Genomic DNA, 19,579 nt, shown 5'->3' with positions numbered 1-19,579 from the left:
ACAATATCTTTAAGAGATCTGCTTTGACTCCAAATTCCTGACTCCCAGAGAACCAACTCTCTTTTTTTGTGGTACGGAGGGCTGAATCCTATACTTTTTAGGTACAGAAATTTAAGCAAGGGGGAGGGAAACAGGAAATACTGGGGACTGAAATGGAGCAAATTATATTCTATGCAGCTACAATTATGTCAAAATGAACCCCATTATTTTGTATAACTATAATATACAAATAAAACATTTTTTAGGGCAGGGCCTGGTGGCAAATGACTACTCCCAGCAACTCAGGAGGCTTGAGGCAGGAGGATCACAAGTTCAAAGCCAGCCTTTGCAAATTAGCAAGACTCTAAGCAACTTAGTGAGATGCTATTTCAAAATACAAAATAAAAAGGGTTGTGGATGTGCTCAGTGGCTAAGTGCCCTGGGTTATATTCCCAGTACCCCAAAAAATTTCTTTTCAGCAGAACAGCCTGGTATGATAACACATACCTGTAATCCCAGTGATTTGGGAGGCTGAGGCAGAAGAATCACAAGTTCCAGGCCAGCCTCAGCAACTTAGCAAGAAGATCCAGTCTCAAACACTAAAAGGGGCTGAGATTGTAGTTCTGTGATAGAGTGCCCCTGGGTTCAATCCCCAGTATCAAAAAAATAAAAAGTTTAAACAAAGATCCCCTTCAGGCAGAAGATTCTGCATATTTACATATATACTTAACAGGCTACTGACCTGGTGTCTACATACCTGTATTGTGTATTTCCTCAGTAATATACATGCCTTCTCTATGGGTCAATCCCCCCACAACAGGGGTTCCTGTGGCTGGAGCCAGTGTAGGGTCAAATGCATCAATATCAAAACTCAGATGGATTGGCCTTTGTCTCCTGGAAAGGAAGAGGACCACAGAATACATATTTAGTTGTGCTTGTAGACTCATTCATTATTCCTGTTATCGTAGCTCCTTGATTTTGTTGTTTTTTTGGTCCTGGTACTTTGTTAAATACAGCAAATTTCCAGGTTTTTTTCTTCCTGAAAGTTACTAAAAGTGTATTAGATTCCTACCCTACTTCATGTTATTGGTGTTTGTTCTACGTATTTCAGACAGATTAACTGCCGATTGTATTTCTGGTGTACCCTGGGCATTAGAGCCTCGTTTGTTTCTGTCATTAGAGGGAATTCTTCACGTTCACATGACACTGGGCTCTGATATACTAATTTAAGTTAGTATGATCTGAGTTATAGTTGCCTTTATTCTCTAACAGCAGCTAAACTTAATACTAATTTTATGTCTGCAAACTTAACATCTTCCAATTCCAACTTGAGTACATGTGTCCAATGGCTGAAACTAACATACAGCACCCTGAAGTAAAAACTCAGGATTGGGAAAATGCTCCTTTAAGTTAGCATATTATTATCATTCATCTGCCATCTTTCTATATTACCAAGATTTGCTTAATATTAGACTTAGATGAAGCAATAATAATGAGGCTGTGAAGAATGGGATTGTTGGAACAAGGAATGCCTCACATCTCAAAAGATAAGCATTAAATTGAGATAAAGCCGGGCACAATAGTGCCTGCCCTGTAATTCCAGTGGCTCAGGAGGCTGAGGCAGTATGATCGAGAGTTCAAAGCCAGCCTCAACAATTTAGCAAGGTGCTAAGCAACTCAGTAAGACCCTGTTTTTAAATAAAATACAAAAATGGCTGGGGATGTGACTCAGTACTTAAGTGCCCGTGAGAAATTCACAAGAAACAGGAGATCTGGGCAATGACTTAAAGGAAATTCCCTCCCAACCCCAGAAAAAGAATATGACTAAAGTTTCTATGCTAAAGAGACAGGCTAAGGTGTGACACCCATTGAGAGTTTGCTCTGTCCCTCTCTGGGATCTGGAAGTAGACATACATTGTAGTTACTTACTTGCCAATCAGCAGATCAAATGTCTGTTCCATGACCTTCTGAATACCAAGTCGATCAATATCTCTCATGGAAAAATACTGAATATCATAGTTCTTTAAAATAAAGCTGGTGAGAAAGAAAGAAAGAAATCCTTAGTTTAAAAGCTATTTTTAAGTGACTCAGGAGGCCTCAGCAATTTAGCAAGACCTTGTCTCAAAAAATAAAAAGGGTTGGGTATGTAGGTCAGTGACAAACCACCCCTGGGTTCAATCCCCAGTACCACACACACACACACACAAACAAAAAAAAATCCAAGTTTTTTAGCATGTATATTAGGGGGTTTTCCCTTGTATTGACCTACAACAGATTACATCAAGCGTCAGCCTTTAAGAGGAACATAAATAGCCAGCGCAGGCCCAAAGCTTAAACTTACTGTTCAGGAGGGTCCACATCTCTTAGGCCAATATACACAATACTTGGGGAAGAGATACAAGGTTTGATCCAGGAAAATCCTGGGAGTTGTGGTACCTATGAAAAGAGGATTGAACAAGATTATAGGATTAATTAAGAATTCTTGGTCTCACCAAGATAATCACCATGTGTTTCCAAAAGTGTGTAATCACTTTTTCCTCCTGTCCACAGGATATGTTTAAAACAACACAAGACACACTTGATCTAGGAAATAAACTTCACAAGAATGGAAATGTTTCAGAACAGAAAAACAATACAGCTTTCTCAAGGAGAATGAAAAAAATTTTTTCTCAAAATGGTCTTGGTTTACCATTAACTAGTCTAAACAGTAGGACTACACTGATTTGCCCTTTTGGTTCCTTTGCACATTGCTAAACTGTTTACAGATTGGTTCTTAAAGTATAACTCAATTGCCACCTCAAGTTGCCAACAACCAAACAAATTCTGTCTAATGATAATCTTTGTACTATTCTGGTTTAACCTGGTTTCTCGCTAAGGGGGAGGGATATACAGATACTAGTTTATGCCTGTCTTGGCATTAACGTGCCTCCCATGTCTTCTCTATAGCTTAGGAAAATATTACCCAGAGGTAAACATAGCGTCGCTTATCTGAGGGTGTGGCCTAGGAGCCTCTAACCAAGGAGTCCTCAGGCTGTGAGACTGTCCATCACTAGTTACTACCACCTTACTTTTTTAGAGAATTATAAGCACCCTAAGAGCAGGGACCATGTCCTAGTCATCTCTAGATCCTAGCATCTAGCAGACTGTCTGGCACACAGTAGTATTTAGTGAACAAATGAAAGGTTGGTAAGCCTCATGGAACCCATCCTTCACTCTAGTCTTATTGAACAAAACCTCCAAAGCCCCAGGAATAACCCTGTAAGCCATTTACCTTCTCATTCTGTCCCACTAACCTTGTCCTGTAGTTCTCTGAGAAGAAATGCAACTGGCTGTCCATGGAGGTTTCCTGATGAAGTGGTGAGGGGTGTATTGATGTCAGCATGGGCATCAACCCAGATGACACAAAGGTCTGGGCAGTGCCGGGTGTGACCACTAATGGTTCCGATTGCCAGGCTGCAAAGGACAAATATTATCTTCAAGGCCCTCTGCTTTGCTATCATCATCAATAAAAAATATTCTGAGCCAACACAGCTTACACTCTGTCCTTAGGGCAAAGTCAGGGCCTGGACTGGGTTAAGGTAAAACAAGTTTCCTGGGTTGTTGTCCCCAAAGATTAACCTTGAGTGGATTAGATATGAGAAATATAAAACTCTGAGGACTGGCAGCATGATAGATGTATGTCCTGTCCCCAAAATTCATGTCATTTGATCCATTAACCCTGGCCCAGAATAGGACCTCAAATGTTTGTTCAGTGAGTGAAATCTAGTTAAATGAATTGATCTATGTGTAACATATCAAAAATGTTGCTTACTACCTCTTAAGGTCTCCACCTGGGAGATCTAATTTTAACTTACAAAGAATCAGTTATGTTAACTTTTTTTTTTTTTTTTTTGGCAGGGGGGAGGGTTCCAGGGATTGAACCCAGGGCACTTACCACTGAGCCACATCCCCAGCCTGTTTTTATTTTCTATTTTGAGACAGGGTCTCACCAACTTGCTTAGGGCCTCACTAAATTGCTGAAGCTGGCTTTGAACTTCCAGTCCTCCTGCCTCAGTTTCCAAAGTTGCTGGGTTAGAGGTGTGCACCATTGTATCTGGCCTACATTAACTTTTTATGGATTAAAAACTATAAATCAGGGCTGGAGGAGTAGCTGGTACAGTGCACTTGTCTAACTCTGGGTTTGATTCCCCATCAGCGCGCACACACATACACACAAACACACACAATGGAGTATTACTCAGCCATAAAGAGGAATAACTATGACATTTGCCAGTAAATGGATGGATCTGGAGACTATCATGCTAAGTGAAATAAGCCAGTCCCCAAAGGTTGAATGTTTTCTCTGATATGTAGAAGCTAACCCACAAAAAAAGGGGTGGGGAAGAATAGAAGTTCAGTAGATTAGACAATGGGGAATGGAGGGAAGGGAGGGAGGGTAGAAAAAGGAAAGATAGTGAAATGAATCTGACATAGTTTTCTTATGTACATATAGGGAAACCACAGTGAATCCTACCATGTGTACATCAAGAATGGAGTCCTAATAAGATTTATTCCATGCTTGTATAATTATATCCAAATGGATTCTACTGTCATGTATAACTAAAAGAACCAATTTTAAGAAGAAAGCACTATAGCTATTTTTGCTTATATGTGCCTGAAACCTGAAAAGTCAAAAAGTTATTAAAGTCATTAAAGTAATAAGCCAATCCAATTTAAGACTTCATGTCCACCACTGCATAAGACAAGTTATTTGCATGTTATCTCTGTTAGCATGGCATTCAAATAACTTTCAATGATTTGTTTTTGTCTTTCTTTGTCCTTGGGCTCTGCTTACATCAGCTACCTGTTCTATCTCAACTGCAGGAATATGGCTGATGAGATTGTGGCTGGGAAGCTGCCCAGAAACAAAGTTGAGTTTGGCATAGACAAGAAATGCAGTTTAAGCATTCTATAGCCATCCTTGATCAATAAAGCACAAGACAGATTTTCAGGCTCCTCTTGAATAACAATATGGTCTAGTGCTAAAGGCAGTGAATTAAGGTAGATTACTGGAGTTTTTGTCCAGGAAGAGCTGTGAGATTGAAGACAAATTATCAAACTTCTCCAGACTTCCACTTCCCTTTCTGTAAGATAGGAATAAGAGTACTTGGCCTGTTTTAAGTCAGGACTGGTTTTGGTTGGGGGGCGGGGGTGGTACTAGGGATTGAAACCAGGGACACCACTGAGCAACATCCCTAGTCCTTTTTATTATTTAGAGACAGGGTCTCACTAAATTGCGTAGGGCCTTGCTAAGTTGCTGAGCCTAGCTTTGAACTCGATCCTCCTCAGCTTCCCAAGCTGCTGGGATTACAGGTGTGCTCTACCATACCTGGCAGAACTGGTTTGATAAGTAAGGTGATGGTGCATGTAGTACTATATAAAAGGAGTGATCAAAACATGCCTCTTCCTTTAAAATGGTCAATAGCCATTCAAATTATACACTTGTCCCTTCCTTTATAGACTATTCCAGATTGCCTAGGTTTTAGCACTGAATAGGAAGGAAGGAAGTAATAACATGGGCTGCAGTATAGATAGCTACAGGTAAAAAAGAAAAAACAAGGACCATGGTAATCACATTGAGGAGGTCCCCAAAGAGTGAGACCTGACTACAGGAAAGACTAAATAAATAATCTTAGAGAGAGAGCACAGAACTCTAAAGTTGATTTAACTGAATGCCCCAGTCATCGTACTAGTGAATCTAGGTCTGATGACTCTATTATCCTTCCTGAATTTTTATTCTAATAAGGATTCTACTTGCTTCTCCGGCTGAACAAAAGTTGAACTTCTGACAGTGATCTGAAAAGCTCTTAGAGTACCTCAGAGAAAGTTATTCTATTAGATCTGAAAAGAAAAATTAATTGCAATGGGGGCCACAATGGATTTGAATCCTATCTCTGTTATTTCTTGGCTGTAGGCCTTGGATAAGTTATCTAACATCTGGCTTTTGGTGCTTCCAGTAATAAATAAAACCATAAAATACATTGAAGTGCTTCTAGTGCTTCATTGCCTCTACCAATAAACATCATTACTTAGCTAAAATAACAGTCCCCTGTGAAATCTGACTATTCAAGCACAGACCAACTTCTTTCTTCTCTGAAAGTCTGTAGAATTCAATATTTTAAAAAAATTTGTTCCACATGTTTTAATTTCATCTAACTGGAATAAATTGCAAAGTTTCCTACAAATCCTTAGACTGCTGAGAAAACATCAGTACAGTGCTCAGTGAAGTATATACTGACCTACTAAGAGACAAATGCTCCAGTGACCAAATACATTAGTCACCTAGGGTATTGTGGACTGGAGAGTATATGCACATTCTAAGGGATGATCTCTAACAAATCTATTAGAAATGTTAATAAAAATGCCTAAATTTGGGTTGGGGTTGGGCTCAGTGGTAGAGCGCTCACCTAGCATGTGTGAGGCCCTGGGTTTGATCCTCAGCACCACATAAAAATAAATAAAATAAAGGTTTTGTCAAGTACATGAAAAAATGCTCACCATCGCTAGCAGTCAGAGAAATGCAAATCAAAACCACCCTAAGATATCATCTCACTCCAGTAAGATTGGCAGCCATTATGAAGTCAAACAACAAGTGCTGGCGAGGATGTGGGGAAAAGGGTACACTTGTACATTGTTGGTGGGACTGCAAATTGGTGCAACCAATTTGGAAAGCAGTATGGAGATTTCTTGGAAAGCTGGGAATGGAACCACCATTTGATCCAGCTATTCCCCTTCTGGGTCTATTCCCTAAAGACCTAAAAACAGCATGCTACAGGGACACTGCCACATCGATGTTCATAGCAGCACAATTCACAATAGCAAGACTGTGGAAGCAACCTAGATGCCCTTCAGTAGACGAATGGATAAAAAAAATGTGGCATTTATACCCAAAGGAGTATTACTCTGCATTAAAAAATGACAAAATTATAGAATTTGGAGGGAAATGGATGGCATTAGAGCAGATTATGCTAAGTGAAGCTAGCCAATCCCTAAAAAACAAATGCCAAATGTCTTCTTTGATATAAGGAGAATAACTAAGAACAGAGTAGGGAAGAAGAACATGAGAAGATGACTAACATTAAACAGGGATGAGAGGTGAGAGGGACAGGGAGAGAGAAGGGAAATTGCTTGGAAATGGAAGGAGACCCTCAGGGTTATACAAAATTACATACAAGAGGAAGTGAGGGGAAAGGGAAAAATAATACAAGGGGGAGAAATGAATTACAGTAGAGGGGGTAGAGAGAGAAGAGGGGAGGGGGGATAGTAGAGGATAGGAAAGGCAGCAGAATACAACAGACATGAGTATGTCAATAAGTAAATCAGTGGAAGTGTAACTGATGTGACTCTGCAATCTGTATACGGGGTAAAAATGGGAGTTCATAACCCACTTGAATCAAAGTGTGAAATATGATATATCAAGAACTATGTAATGTTTTGAACAACCAATAAAAAATAAATAAATTTTAAAAAATAAAGGTTTTGTGTCCAAATATAACTAAAAAACCAAATAAATATTTTTGAAAAATGCCTAAATTTAGTCCTGATGTATTCCTCCAGTTCTCCAAAATGAAAGTCATGTTTTCTAGAAAACTTAAGAAGATAAGCATGAAACATGGTGACTAAAAACCTTGCTTAACCTACCTTTGTACTTGCTGTGTCAAATAACACAAATCCTCTTACTATTCAATGTGTTACACAAAGCAAAATACACAGTTCCTACAAAAGTTCGTGATATTAGACATTAAAATGATGTTATATACACCACACCCTAAAAATACTGTAGATATTTTTCTTGGGATGAGGAAACTAAGATAGCAGCTAAGTAATGAGCCCAAAGCAACATGTTATCCAGCCCCTCACCACACCTGGCTCCAGCTTACCTGTGGTCGCCTCCCACGGTGACACAGCTGTAGCCACCTGATACTGCTCTGCTGACCACCTCTGCCAGTTCCTGGTTGGCAAGGCCCACAGAGCGTGGGTTCACTATCAGGTTGTTATAGAGATCATCTTTGGGCACTGGAGTAAAACTCAAGTCTCCAAAGTCTTTTAAGCGGCAACCTAGAAACAAAGGGTGATAAGAAGAATTGTATGTACTTTTCCAATTCTTACTGGCCTGGGATACTCATGGCAAAGTATACATCATACTTATTTTGTCATAATAAAAATTAAAATGTCACATAAGTGGCAGAATTGCTCAATCCAGTAATCCTGGGAAGTAAACCCTCTTTTAATTTTTTTTTTAAGATGTAGATGGACACAAAACCTTTATTTATTTATTTATTTAATATTTTTTGGTAGTGAGGATTGAACCCAGGGTGCCTAACCACTTAGCCACACATCCAGCCCTTTTTTTCTAAATATATTTTTTATTTAAGAGACAAGGTCTCACTGAGTTTGCTTAGGGCCTTGCTAAATTGTATAGGCTGGCTTTGAACTTGCAATCTTCCTGCCTCAGCCTCCTGAGTTGCTGGGATTACAGGTGTGTGCCACCATACCCAGTGATTATTTTATTTATTTTTTATGATTATTTTATTTATTTTTATGTGGTGCTAAGAATCAAACACCGTGCCTCACACGTTAGGCAAGCACTCTACCACTGACCTATAACCCTAGCCCAAGTAAACCCTCTTAAAAGAACACCATTTTTGCAGAAGAAACTGAGGTTTACAAACTAAAACCAAGAGGTATTATTAACTTAACCTAAATCACAAAATTGGTAGCACATGTCCCAGACTTATAAAGGGGAAGTAAAATACCAAAAGTAACCATCAGGATTTAAAGAAATAAGTACTATTAATTAGGACCAAAATACACATATAGAAATTCTCAGACTCTTTAAAAATATTTTTTAGTTGTAGTTGGACACAATATCTGTTTATTTTTATGTGGTGCTAGGTATTGAACCCAGTGCCTCACACATGCCAGGCTGGTAGAGCACTTGCCTGGCACGTGTGAGGCAGTGGGTTCGATACCTAGCACCACATAAAAATAAAATAAAGCTATTGTGTCAATCTACAACTAAATTAAAAAAAAAATCAGAAGACCTAAAGCATACTAAAATATCTGCCAGGCATGGTGGCACATGGCTTTAATCCTAGCAACTGAGGAGGCTGAGGCAGAAGAATTCCAAGTTCTAGACCAGCCTCAGCGATTTAGCAAGGCCCTGAACAGCCTAGTGTGATCTGTCACAAAAAATAAGGGTTTGCGGGGACTGGGCTTGTGGCTTAATGGTAGAGTGCTCACCTAGCATGTGTGAGGCACTGGATTCAATCCTTAGCACCACATAAAAATAAAATAAAGGTACTGTGTCCACCTACAACTAAATATTAAAAATAATAATAAATAAGGGCTGGGGATGTGGCTTAGTGGTAAAGTGCCCCGAGTTCAATCCCCAGTTCAAAAAAAAGAAAGAAATATATAATATATAACATTTGTTATTACAAATTACTGGCAACTGTTACGCTTTTTTTTTTTTTTTTTCAGTGCTGAGGATTGAACCCAGGGTCACTTTACCACTGACTTACATCCCCAACCATTTTCATTTTTTATTTTTGAGACAGGGTCTTGTTAAATTGCCCAGACTGGGCTCAAACTTTTGATTGACCTGTTTTAGCTTCCTGAGTCATTGGGATTATAGATATATGCCACCAAGCCTGGCTGGTTTAACATAAATTCTTATTTAGGATTCACAACAGTTCTATGAAGCAACTAAAATAATGCCTTTTCCATACAGTATGAGGACACTCAAACAAAGAAAAGTAACTTACCTAAGGTCACATAGCTGCCAAATGCCAGAATCAAGATCTAGCAGGGCACAATTACACATGCCTGTAATCCCAATTACTCAGGAGGCTGAGACAGGAAGATTGTAAGTTCAGGGCCAGCCTGTGCAACTTAGCAAGACCCTGTCTCAAAAAATTTTTTTCAAAGAAAGGGTTGGGAGGATAGCTCTGTGATAGAATGCTTGCCTAGCTTTTGCTAAGTCTTGGGTTTAATCCCTAGTCCAAGTCATCTGGCTCTAATATTTGTATTCCTTACTGTACAGTTTGCCTCCTAAATAATTCTTCCTGCTTCCAGTACTTTAAGAACTCAATAGGGCTGGGGGTGTGGCTCAGGCGGTAGCACGCTCGCCTGGCATGCTTGCGGCCCGGGTTCGATCCTCAGCACCACATACCAACAAAGATGTTGTGTCCGCCGAGAACTAAAAAATAAATATTAAAAATTATCTCTCACACTCTCTCTCCTCTCTCACACTCTCTCTCCTCTCTCACTCTCTCTTTAAAAAAAAAAAAAAAAAAAGAACTCAATAGCCAGGCATGGTGACGCATGTCGTTTAGGAATCTGAGAAAGGAAGATCAAGAGTTCAAAGCCAGCCTCAGCAACAGCGAGGCGCTAAGAAACTCAGAGAGACCTGTCTCTAAACAAAATACAAAATAGGGGTGGGGATGTGGCTCAGTGGTTGAGTGTCCCTGAGTTCAATCCCCGGTACCCCCCCCAAAAAAAAAAATATATATATATATACACACACATACACATACACATTCTGACAACTTTGAATACTTTCTACCTATATTGTAGGTGAAAACTAAACAATCCAATTCTATCCAAAAGGGACATGAGGGCTATGGTTGTGGCTCACTGGTAGAGCGCTTGCTAGCATGTGTGAGGCACTGGGTTCAATCCTCAGTACCACATAAAAGTCAATAAATAGAGGTATTGTGTCCATCTACAACTAAAAAAAGTTAGAAAAGGGACATGAACTATGAGAGAACAGAATGTTACAGATTGTATGCTTAGGGCCCTGCTTCTCAAACTGGTGTCTAGTTATTGGGGTTCAGGGGGACTATAACATCTCAATGTCTGCATGGATTTGTTAAAGATTTGGATTAAGACCAGCATGGAACCGGGCGTGATGGCACACACCTGTAATGCCAGCAGTTCAGGAGTCTGAGGTAGGAGGATCTCAAATTTGAGACCAGCCTATGGAATTTAGCAAGGTCCTATCTCATAACAATAAAGGGCTGGGGATGTAATTCAGTGGTAAAATTTCCATGTTCAATCCCTAGTATAGCTAAAAGAAGGGGGCGTGGAGAAAGGAAGAAAGAATGAGTGAGCATAAAAGACCCCACATGAGAGATTTATCCAGACAAGTAAGAGGAAAGGAAGGAGGGAAAATGCAGGTAGGAGAAGAATGACAAAAAAACAAAAACAATGGGAACCAAGAGAAAATGACCAAATAAAATCTTTGTTTTGTTTTGGGGCTGCTGGGGATCAAATCAAGGGCCTCATGCAGGCTAGGCAAGCCCTCTATCAGAGAGCTACACCCCAGTCTATAAAAATCTTTTTTTTAAAGAGCTCAGTGGGACACTCAGGAGGCTGAGTCAGGAGGATCACAAGTTTAAGACTAACCTCAGCAACTTGCTGGGTCCCTGACTCAAAATTTAAAAAAATAAATGACGTGAGATTGTAGCTCATTGGTAAAATAGAAAATGAAAATCTTTTAAAAAGAGAGTCAAGAACTGGGGATATAGCTCAGTGGTATAGCACTTGCCTAGCATGTACAAGATCCTGAGTTTGACCACACACACCACAAAAAAAAAAAAAAAAAAAAAAAGCCACAAGTAAAATCATTATTGACTTCACCAAATTTCAAAATGTGGGGAGGACACTTTAGACTTAAGAGAAATGAAACTCTAACTTTGAAGTCAATATCAGGTGTGGTCAGATCTGGAATGTTAGTGCCTATTCTAGGGTGTTTTTATTTGTATTTTTAATCTCAACAACCCCTTCAAGCATATTAAGCATTAGGTTCTTACTGGATTAAAACCCTAGAGCATGTCTGGTGTTTTGTAATTAGGTGAATAATTATAAAAGCCTTATAATCTAAATAATAATAATGTTAATATTAACTAACTTTAGAGACCTCTCAGTGAGCTACACCCCAATCTATAAAAATCTTTTGCCAGGCACTTTAACTCATATTAATCCTCACATGCAAAAAATATACTGAGGAATTAAAATTTTCGTAGGTAAGTGACAGAACTTGGGGAACTCTCAAGACCAATCATGGAAATCAGGCTGTAGACTCAAGTAAGTGCAACAGAAAACTGCGCTCTGCTTATTTGTATTTTCTTACTAGGGGAGAAACAAATAAACAACAACAACAAAATAAAACTGAACAAGGCCTGAAAATAATTTGGTAGTCTTAGAATAATACTGTCCAAGGAAGAAAGACTGAATTTTGTAAAAAGATTTTGATCATTAAATGTGTAACTGTGCTTTGGATTGGGTTAACAGAGTAATTCACAGCATAAGGACTGGAATTTAGCTCAGTGTTAGAGCACTTTGCCTAGCATACTCAAAGCCTTGGGTTCAATCCCCAGCCCTTCGGGGGCAAAACCAAAAATTAATTCAGAGCCCAGATGGTGGATTCTCCTAAATTACCCAACTTTATTTACTCTATTTTCTCACCAAGCCACCTTATGGTTACTCACTTGGTTTCCCAGATGCCTTCACTTACTCACAAGGGCTTCCAGACAGTGCGTGCTGGGAGGTCTCTTGCTCAACATAATTATGCAGAGGCATTTTGTTTTATCCAGCATGGTTAGTGTGAGTCTGGGTATTAGAGCCTGAGAATCTCTACACACAGCAAGCTTTGTGTTTCTGGATCCACAAAGCTCTGAGCCTGACCAGGAAAAAATTAATATCTTTGAGAGGCCCTGCCTGAGCGGCCTGCCCTCTAGACTCCTAACTCAGCTCTTTAATTTTCACAATAAGTACCAGGTAAGAACTAGGAATAGCAAGTATTAAAGGATCAGAGGAAGTCTGCTGAGGATTGAGGCAGTCAAAGAAGGACCCCTCCAACTTAAACTTGTATCAGTACTGTTTTGTTTTATTTTCTACCCTACTTGGATAGAAATTATAAAAATAAATGAGGAGGTATCTAATGGTAGAGGGTCCCACCCTAGTCCCCAGGCCAAACTTCTATATCCTTGCAAGCCTTTATACCTAATATTTTCTTAAATAAGACTATTAGGTAGAGTAGGCTACACTGCTGTAGCAAAGCCCCCAAAATAATGGCTCAAAGATATTGTTTCTTTTTCATCTAACATCTAGAGTGGGTATCTCAGTCAGCAGGACGCTTTCTTCCATGTTGGGATTCACGCATCTGGCTTGTAACTGTCATAACTAGGGCTTTGCCACTGATGGGGCTAAGGTTAGGTCTCTCCAGGTTCAAAGCAGCAGGAGGGAGAAATATATTGATAAGGCATAGCTCCTCTTTACAGGCCCCAGCTGAGAAATGGCACATCACTCCTGTTCACATAGCACTGGCCAGCAAAGTCTAGCTTATGTCCAGAAGAAAAAAAAGTAGAATTGTGGGAAACAGTTAACAATCTCAGCTACAATGAGTTTTGTTTTGTTCTTATTCCTTTTTTTTTTTTTTTAAAGAGAGAGTGAGAGAGGGGAGAGAGAGAGAGAGAGAGAGAGAGAGAGAGAGAGAGAGAGAGAGAGAGAATTTTTAATATTTATTTTTTAGTTCTCGGCGGACACAACATCTTTGTTGGTATGTGGTGCTGAGGATCGAACCCGGGCCGCACGCATGCCAGGCGAGCGCGCTTACCGCTTGAGCCACATCCCCAGCCCCTTGTTTTGTTCTTATTCTATGCCATAAATTTTAAGCTGTTAAAAATCAAAATACTGCCAGACATAGTAGTGTACACCTGTAATCCCAGTGACTTGGGAAGCTGAGGCAGGAGGTCAGACTCAGCAATTTAGCAAGACCCTGTCTAAAAAAAAAAGCTGGAGACATAGCTCAGTGATAAATACCCCTGCGTTCAATCCAGCATAATAAAGAAAGAAAGAAATTACCACTTTTGTTACTGTAGATTTATCAATCTATAGTATTTTAACTATTAATTATAGAGCTAAATCATCAAAATTATTATGCCATCCTGAGCTGGCCTCCTAAGAGCTCTCTCCTCTAATGCCCACTGTATCAAAAGCACTGAGGCACCCAAAGAACTTATAGTAGAATCCAAGGTTGGTTTCTAAAGAGTGAACAAAGGCCCCAAAGAAGAAATACATGCCATGTTTGATAACAGGTGACCAACTTAATAAGAATGACACATCTGAAAATTGGAGCATTGTGATATGAGGTACTGGAGAACATGATTGCAACCCACAGGCTACATTTCTTGAGAGAAGCAGGAGATTGATTGATAGGGGGTTCATTTTTTAAGAACCAGATAAACTGAGTACTAGTAAAGGTACTATTTTGTCAGAATGCTATGACAGATTCTCAGTTCAAAGAGCAGAAGGAAATGGTCTCATTACTTTTAAATATTAGAGTAACATTGTAAAGAGCAAACATCATAACATGGAAGGAGTATCTGCCTGCTGTGCTTCAGGTCAACTTATCTGCCAAGTGTAGGTCAGATGAGACCTACAAGGTTTTTTGAGTTTTTTTCCCTTGGTACTGGGAATTGAACCCAGGCTCTTGCACATGCTGGGCAAGCACTCTACCACTGAGCTATATCCCAGGCCCTGAGATCCAGTGTTTCAATGCTATCCTTTACTTTTATATTTTATTTTTTGTGGTGTTGGGCCCAGGATCTCATGCATGTTAGGCAAGCACTCTGCCACTTTTTATTTTATTTTGAAATATGGTCTCATTAATTGCCCAGGCTGGCCTCAAACTTGCAATCCTCCTGCCTCAGCCTACTAAGTAGCTGAGATTTTAACTATTCTGCACCACTAGGTCCAGAATATCAAATTATTATATTATATATGTATATATTTTTTGCAGTACTAGGGATTAAATCCAGGGCACTCTACCACCGAGTTACATCCCCAGCCTTTTTTGGTTTTTTATTTTAAGTCAGGGTCTTGCTAAATTCTTGAAGCTAGTCTCAAATTTATAATCCTGTCTCAGCATCCTGAGTTGCTGGCATTATAGGTGTACACCACTGTACCTGTTAAAATTTCATCCTTTCTTCTTCTTTTTTTTTTTTTTTTTTTTTTTTGCAGTGCTAGAGATCAAACCCAGGGCCTGATGATGCTCAGTAACCACTCTTCCTCTAAGCCCGGCCCTCAGATTCCTTATTAAAAGTAAGAACTGGTTGCAATGGTATGAACCTATAATCCCAGCAATTTGGGATTACAAAGCTAGCCTCAGCAACTTAGTGATACCCTAAGTAATTTAGTGAGACCCTGTCCCAAAATAAAAAGGACTAAGGATGTGGTAAAGTGCCCCTGGATTCAATCCCTGGTAACAATAAATAAATAAATAAATAAATAAATAAATAAATAAATAAAATGTTTAAAAAAGGGATGGGGATGTGGCTCAGTGGTAGAGTGCTAGCATATCATCCAAGAGACTCTGGTTTCAATCCCTGGTTCTGCAAAATAAATAAATAAATAAAAATAAAAGCTGGGCACAGTGGCACACACCTCTAATCCCAATGACCCAAGAGTCTGAGGCAGAAGAACTGCAAGTTTGAAGACAGCCTTGGCAACTTAAGTAGACCATGTCTCAAAAAATAAAAAGGAGGTTGGAGCTGCAACTCGGTGGCAGAGCGCTTGCCTAGCATGTGTGAGGCGCTGGGTTCGATCCTCAGCACCACATAAAAATAAAGGCATTCTGTCCATTGACAACTACAAAAAAATTTTAAATAAATAAAAAGGGCTAGAGGTACAGCTCTGTGGTAGAGCAGTCCCTGGGTTCAGTCCCCAGCACCAAAAGAAAAAGAGGAGGAAGAGAAGAAGATGGTAGCATTTTACGACAAGATGAGTCTGAAACTTAAAGAAACTCTCAAGTCAAACAAATTTGGAAGCAAACTGAAAGGGCCCTCATTTTCCCCTTGCTCTTTATATGCTGGCACAGCCTCATACTGGGAACTTGTCTCCAGAGCGAAGGTAATAAAATACACTGAATACTACTATGATCTTTCAGGCTCAGATATTACCTTTGGCCTTGATAAAGCCCTCTAGGCTCCAATGAAGTGGAAAAAGAACACAAATGCATCAACAAGATGATGCAACTAGCGGTGAGAAAGAAATCAAACAGCCAGGTGTGACCTTCACAATAGCTACAACAAGCACTTCTATTTTAGGGCTAGTGAGTAAATCCCAGAGGGAAGCCAGTGACAGGAAAGAAGGAAATAGGATATAATTATCTGCCTCCATACATCACAGTGTGCTAGGCACCTTACTGAGAACTGAGCAAGACTGGATAGCTCCGTCCACTGAGACAAGCCTCAGTCACCCTTTGGTTAGAGATTCACATCAGGCAATGTCATGAATGAGCAGGTATTTTTTGGACAGCAAAAAAGCATTCCATTCTTCCTCTTACATGGGGCACCAAGTGTTATCAAGACTCCCAGCAAATAAAGAGATGGGTTTCAAGGTGGAGTGACACAGAGAGTCTCTCAAGCCCCAGGTAACCCACTGGCAGGGTAACAGAAATGGAAAAAAGCTGGGGACCTCTGAGTATGCAATTTTTTTCAAACTGCTCCTAAACAGACTTTGCAATTGCATTTAGTGCTGATAAGTACTAATGGCTTTTTTTGGGTCGGGGGGAGTACTAGGGATTGAACCAAGAGGCACTTTACCACTGAGCCACATCTCCAGCCCTTTTTAAAATTTTTTATCTTGAGACATATCTCACCTAAGTTGCTAAGGCTGGTCTTGAACTTGAAATCCCAAGTCTCTAATGGCTTCTGGAGTTATACATTCAAATGTTGTATATGGGAAATATAATCTGACCCCAAACCAAAGGAATTCCTAGTATTTTAAAGGAATATATTTGCTATTTTTAGAATTTCACCTATACTTGGAATACTAGCTTTGTTTTGTTTGTTTGTTTGTTTTTGTTTTGTTTTGGTACTGGGGATTGAACCCACAGTGACTTTACCACTGAGGTATATTCCCATCCCTTAAAAAAAAAATTTGGACAGGGTCTCACTCAGTTGCTAAGGGTCTCACTAAATTGCTAAGGCTGGCCTCAAATTTGTGATCCTCTGGCCTCAGCCTCCAGAGTCACTGGGATTATAGGCATGAACTACATGCCTGGCTTGGAATACCAGCCTTTGTTTACTTATTCAGTAAACAAAGCTGAAATGTTACTAAAGATTTAAACTAGGGGGAAAAAATGCCAGGGTTAATTCAGACCATTTAGAATAAGAGAATCTTTCTTATCCCTAAAATGTGACTTGGGTAATAACCTTCAAAAGATTTTTACTTAAGTAAACTAATTTGGTTGCCACCAATAAAATACAGAAATCTAAATTATATTTAGTGCATTTAACTCCCAGAGGTTATGCAACCTCAAAAACCAAAAATGTGTTTTGAGCTATCTAAAATCAGCTCTTGCTTATTTACATCCAGTCTCCAAATAAGTTCGATACATTAAGGAAAGAGTATAAAACCCAAGTAGACATATTCTGGTTTACTTCAGAGTCCCAGAGAAGACTCTGCCAACCAGCCCTCTCTGTCTCCTTCCTCCTCATCTGCTTTACTCTCTTGTTGCCTCTATACCAGGACGGTGTTTGCTGAGACAGTGAAGACTGTGACTGAAGAAAACAGGAGCAGGGACAGTAGTATTGGGGGCTCAAGGATGGAAGGTGACCTTGGGGATGTAGGCCTGTCACTTCAGACATATCTGTCTACCACACACCAGAGTTAGCCTCAAGATCAAATGATACAAACATGGTGTTAACAGATACTTTGTATGAATGTTATGATTGAGTTTAAAAAAAAACTTGAAAATTTAGCTCAACATTTGTCTAGCAAGTCTGAGACCCTGGGTTCAATCCCCAGCATCAAGAAAAAAAAAATTAGTTTAAGACAGTAACTGAGATGACTCGAAACACCAGATATATGTTTCCACTAATTTGGTTCTCCAGTTACATCTGTCCTTGTCTAAGGAGAACAGATGGTATCAACTCTTTGGATGGGCTTAGTAACACGCCCCTCTGCACCAACCCAAGTCAACCCACTAAGCACCTCTGGGTCCGAGAGAGCCAACTTAGGCTTTCCCAGGCTGACTTGGTTGATGGCACCCTAACAGCCTGGTTCCAGCACAGGCACAGATGGAATTAAGAGTTCCTCTGGCTCCATAAGTCACATAATCACTTTACTTCATTCAGAAGAAGACTGCTGACCTTCTCTGAAAACAAAAGATCTGCTACATTAACATGTTGACAACATTTTAACCTTTCCAATATCAAACCCCAGGAAGAGACAGAAAAAATCCTTGGGGATAAAAAACTACTCTTTATGCTAGACACAGTGGCACATGCCTCTAATCCGAGCAGTTTGGGAGGCTGAGGCAGGAGGATCACAAATTCAAAGCCAGCTTCAGCAACTTTGTGAGGCCCTAAGCATGTTAGTGAGACCCTTTCTCAAAATAGAATATAAAAACAGGCTAGGGATACGGCTCAGCAATTAACCACCCCTGGGTTCAATCCTGGTACGAAAAGGAAAAAAGAAAGAACTACCCTTTATAGCATGTAATTCTTAAAAATTCTTATATTCTACTTGTTCCAGAAAGGGTTTAAAGGGAGACACAACATATTGGTGATTATAGCTTTTCCAGTTACCAGTCAGCCCTGATGTGTCCCTTCCCCAGACCCTATGGCATCCTGGTAAGTCTGCCCAGAAATCTCAAAAATCTCTCCTGCATTCCACACTGCTCTGGGCTAAAAGGAGAGTACACACTGAATGGTCTCCATTAGCCAAGTGCTACACTGCATGCAATGGAAAGAATCCCTGCCCTCTGCTCCCTGACTTCCTGGAAGAGATTTCTAACCAACAAGATGTGGAGAGATGTGGTTCGGTGTCTGAACCTGTTGTGCCATATACAGTTGTTTAAATGAGCTAACAATGAAAGGCTTGCCACATTCTAGGGATTACGGATTACAACTGAATGAGGCCATCTTTGTGGTTTTTCTTCCCCACAGTTCCCTTTCTCTTCCTTGAAACTGATGTAAGCTAAGATTTCCCAGAACTTGTTTGTAATACGTCTTTTTTTTTTTTTTTTTTTTTGGTATCAGGGTTTGAACCCAGGGGCACTTAACCACTAAGCCACATCCCCAGTCTCTTTTTCTTTTCTAGTATATATTAAATATTTTACATATATAATATTGTATCCACCTATAACTAAAAAATAAAAATGTAATTTTTATAAATATATAAAGTATTATAAATATATATAATATATATTTTCTATTTTTAGTTATAGATGGGCACAATATCTTTATTGTTTTTTTATTTTTATTTGGTGCTGAGGATTGAACCCAGTGCCTCACATGAGTGAGGCAAGTGCTCTGCTATTGAGCCACAACTCCCATCCCCGAGTCCCTTTTTATATTTTATTTAGTGATAGAGTCTCACTAAATTGCCTAGGATCTCATTAGAGTTGCCGAGGCTGGTTTAGAATTTGCAATCCTCCTGCCTCAGCCTCCCAAGTCTCTGGTATTACAGGCAGGCACCACCACACTGAGCTTACTGTATCATTTTGATTAAAAACAGATTTTTGGTGAGAAGGAGCAAGCACAGGCCC

General features: G+C 39.7%; 1 protein-coding gene across 1 annotated transcript in view; it reads right to left on the bottom strand.

The window, feature by feature from the left end:
• The window catches only part of ARG2 (arginase 2), a 42,211-nt gene that overhangs the window by 1,949 nt on the left and 20,683 nt on the right, over positions 1 to 19,579 (bottom strand). Inside the window, exons 3-7 of the mRNA XM_081290104.1 lie at positions 7,899 to 8,076; positions 3,273 to 3,432; positions 2,321 to 2,415; positions 1,909 to 2,013; positions 737 to 873 (exon numbers count right to left, since the gene is read on the bottom strand). Of these exons, the coding sequence (XP_081146230.1) occupies positions 737 to 873; positions 1,909 to 2,013; positions 2,321 to 2,415; positions 3,273 to 3,432; positions 7,899 to 8,076 (675 nt within the window). The remainder of the gene's footprint in view (positions 1 to 736; positions 874 to 1,908; positions 2,014 to 2,320; positions 2,416 to 3,272; positions 3,433 to 7,898; positions 8,077 to 19,579) is intronic.

The sequence above is a fragment of the Spermophilus citellus genome, assembly GCF_964194105.1.
Source record: "Spermophilus citellus genome assembly, chromosome: 4".
Taxonomy (NCBI): Eukaryota; Metazoa; Chordata; class Mammalia; order Rodentia; family Sciuridae; genus Spermophilus; species Spermophilus citellus.
Note: the sequence above shows the minus strand (reverse complement) of the source record. Positions and strands in the feature narration are given on the sequence as shown.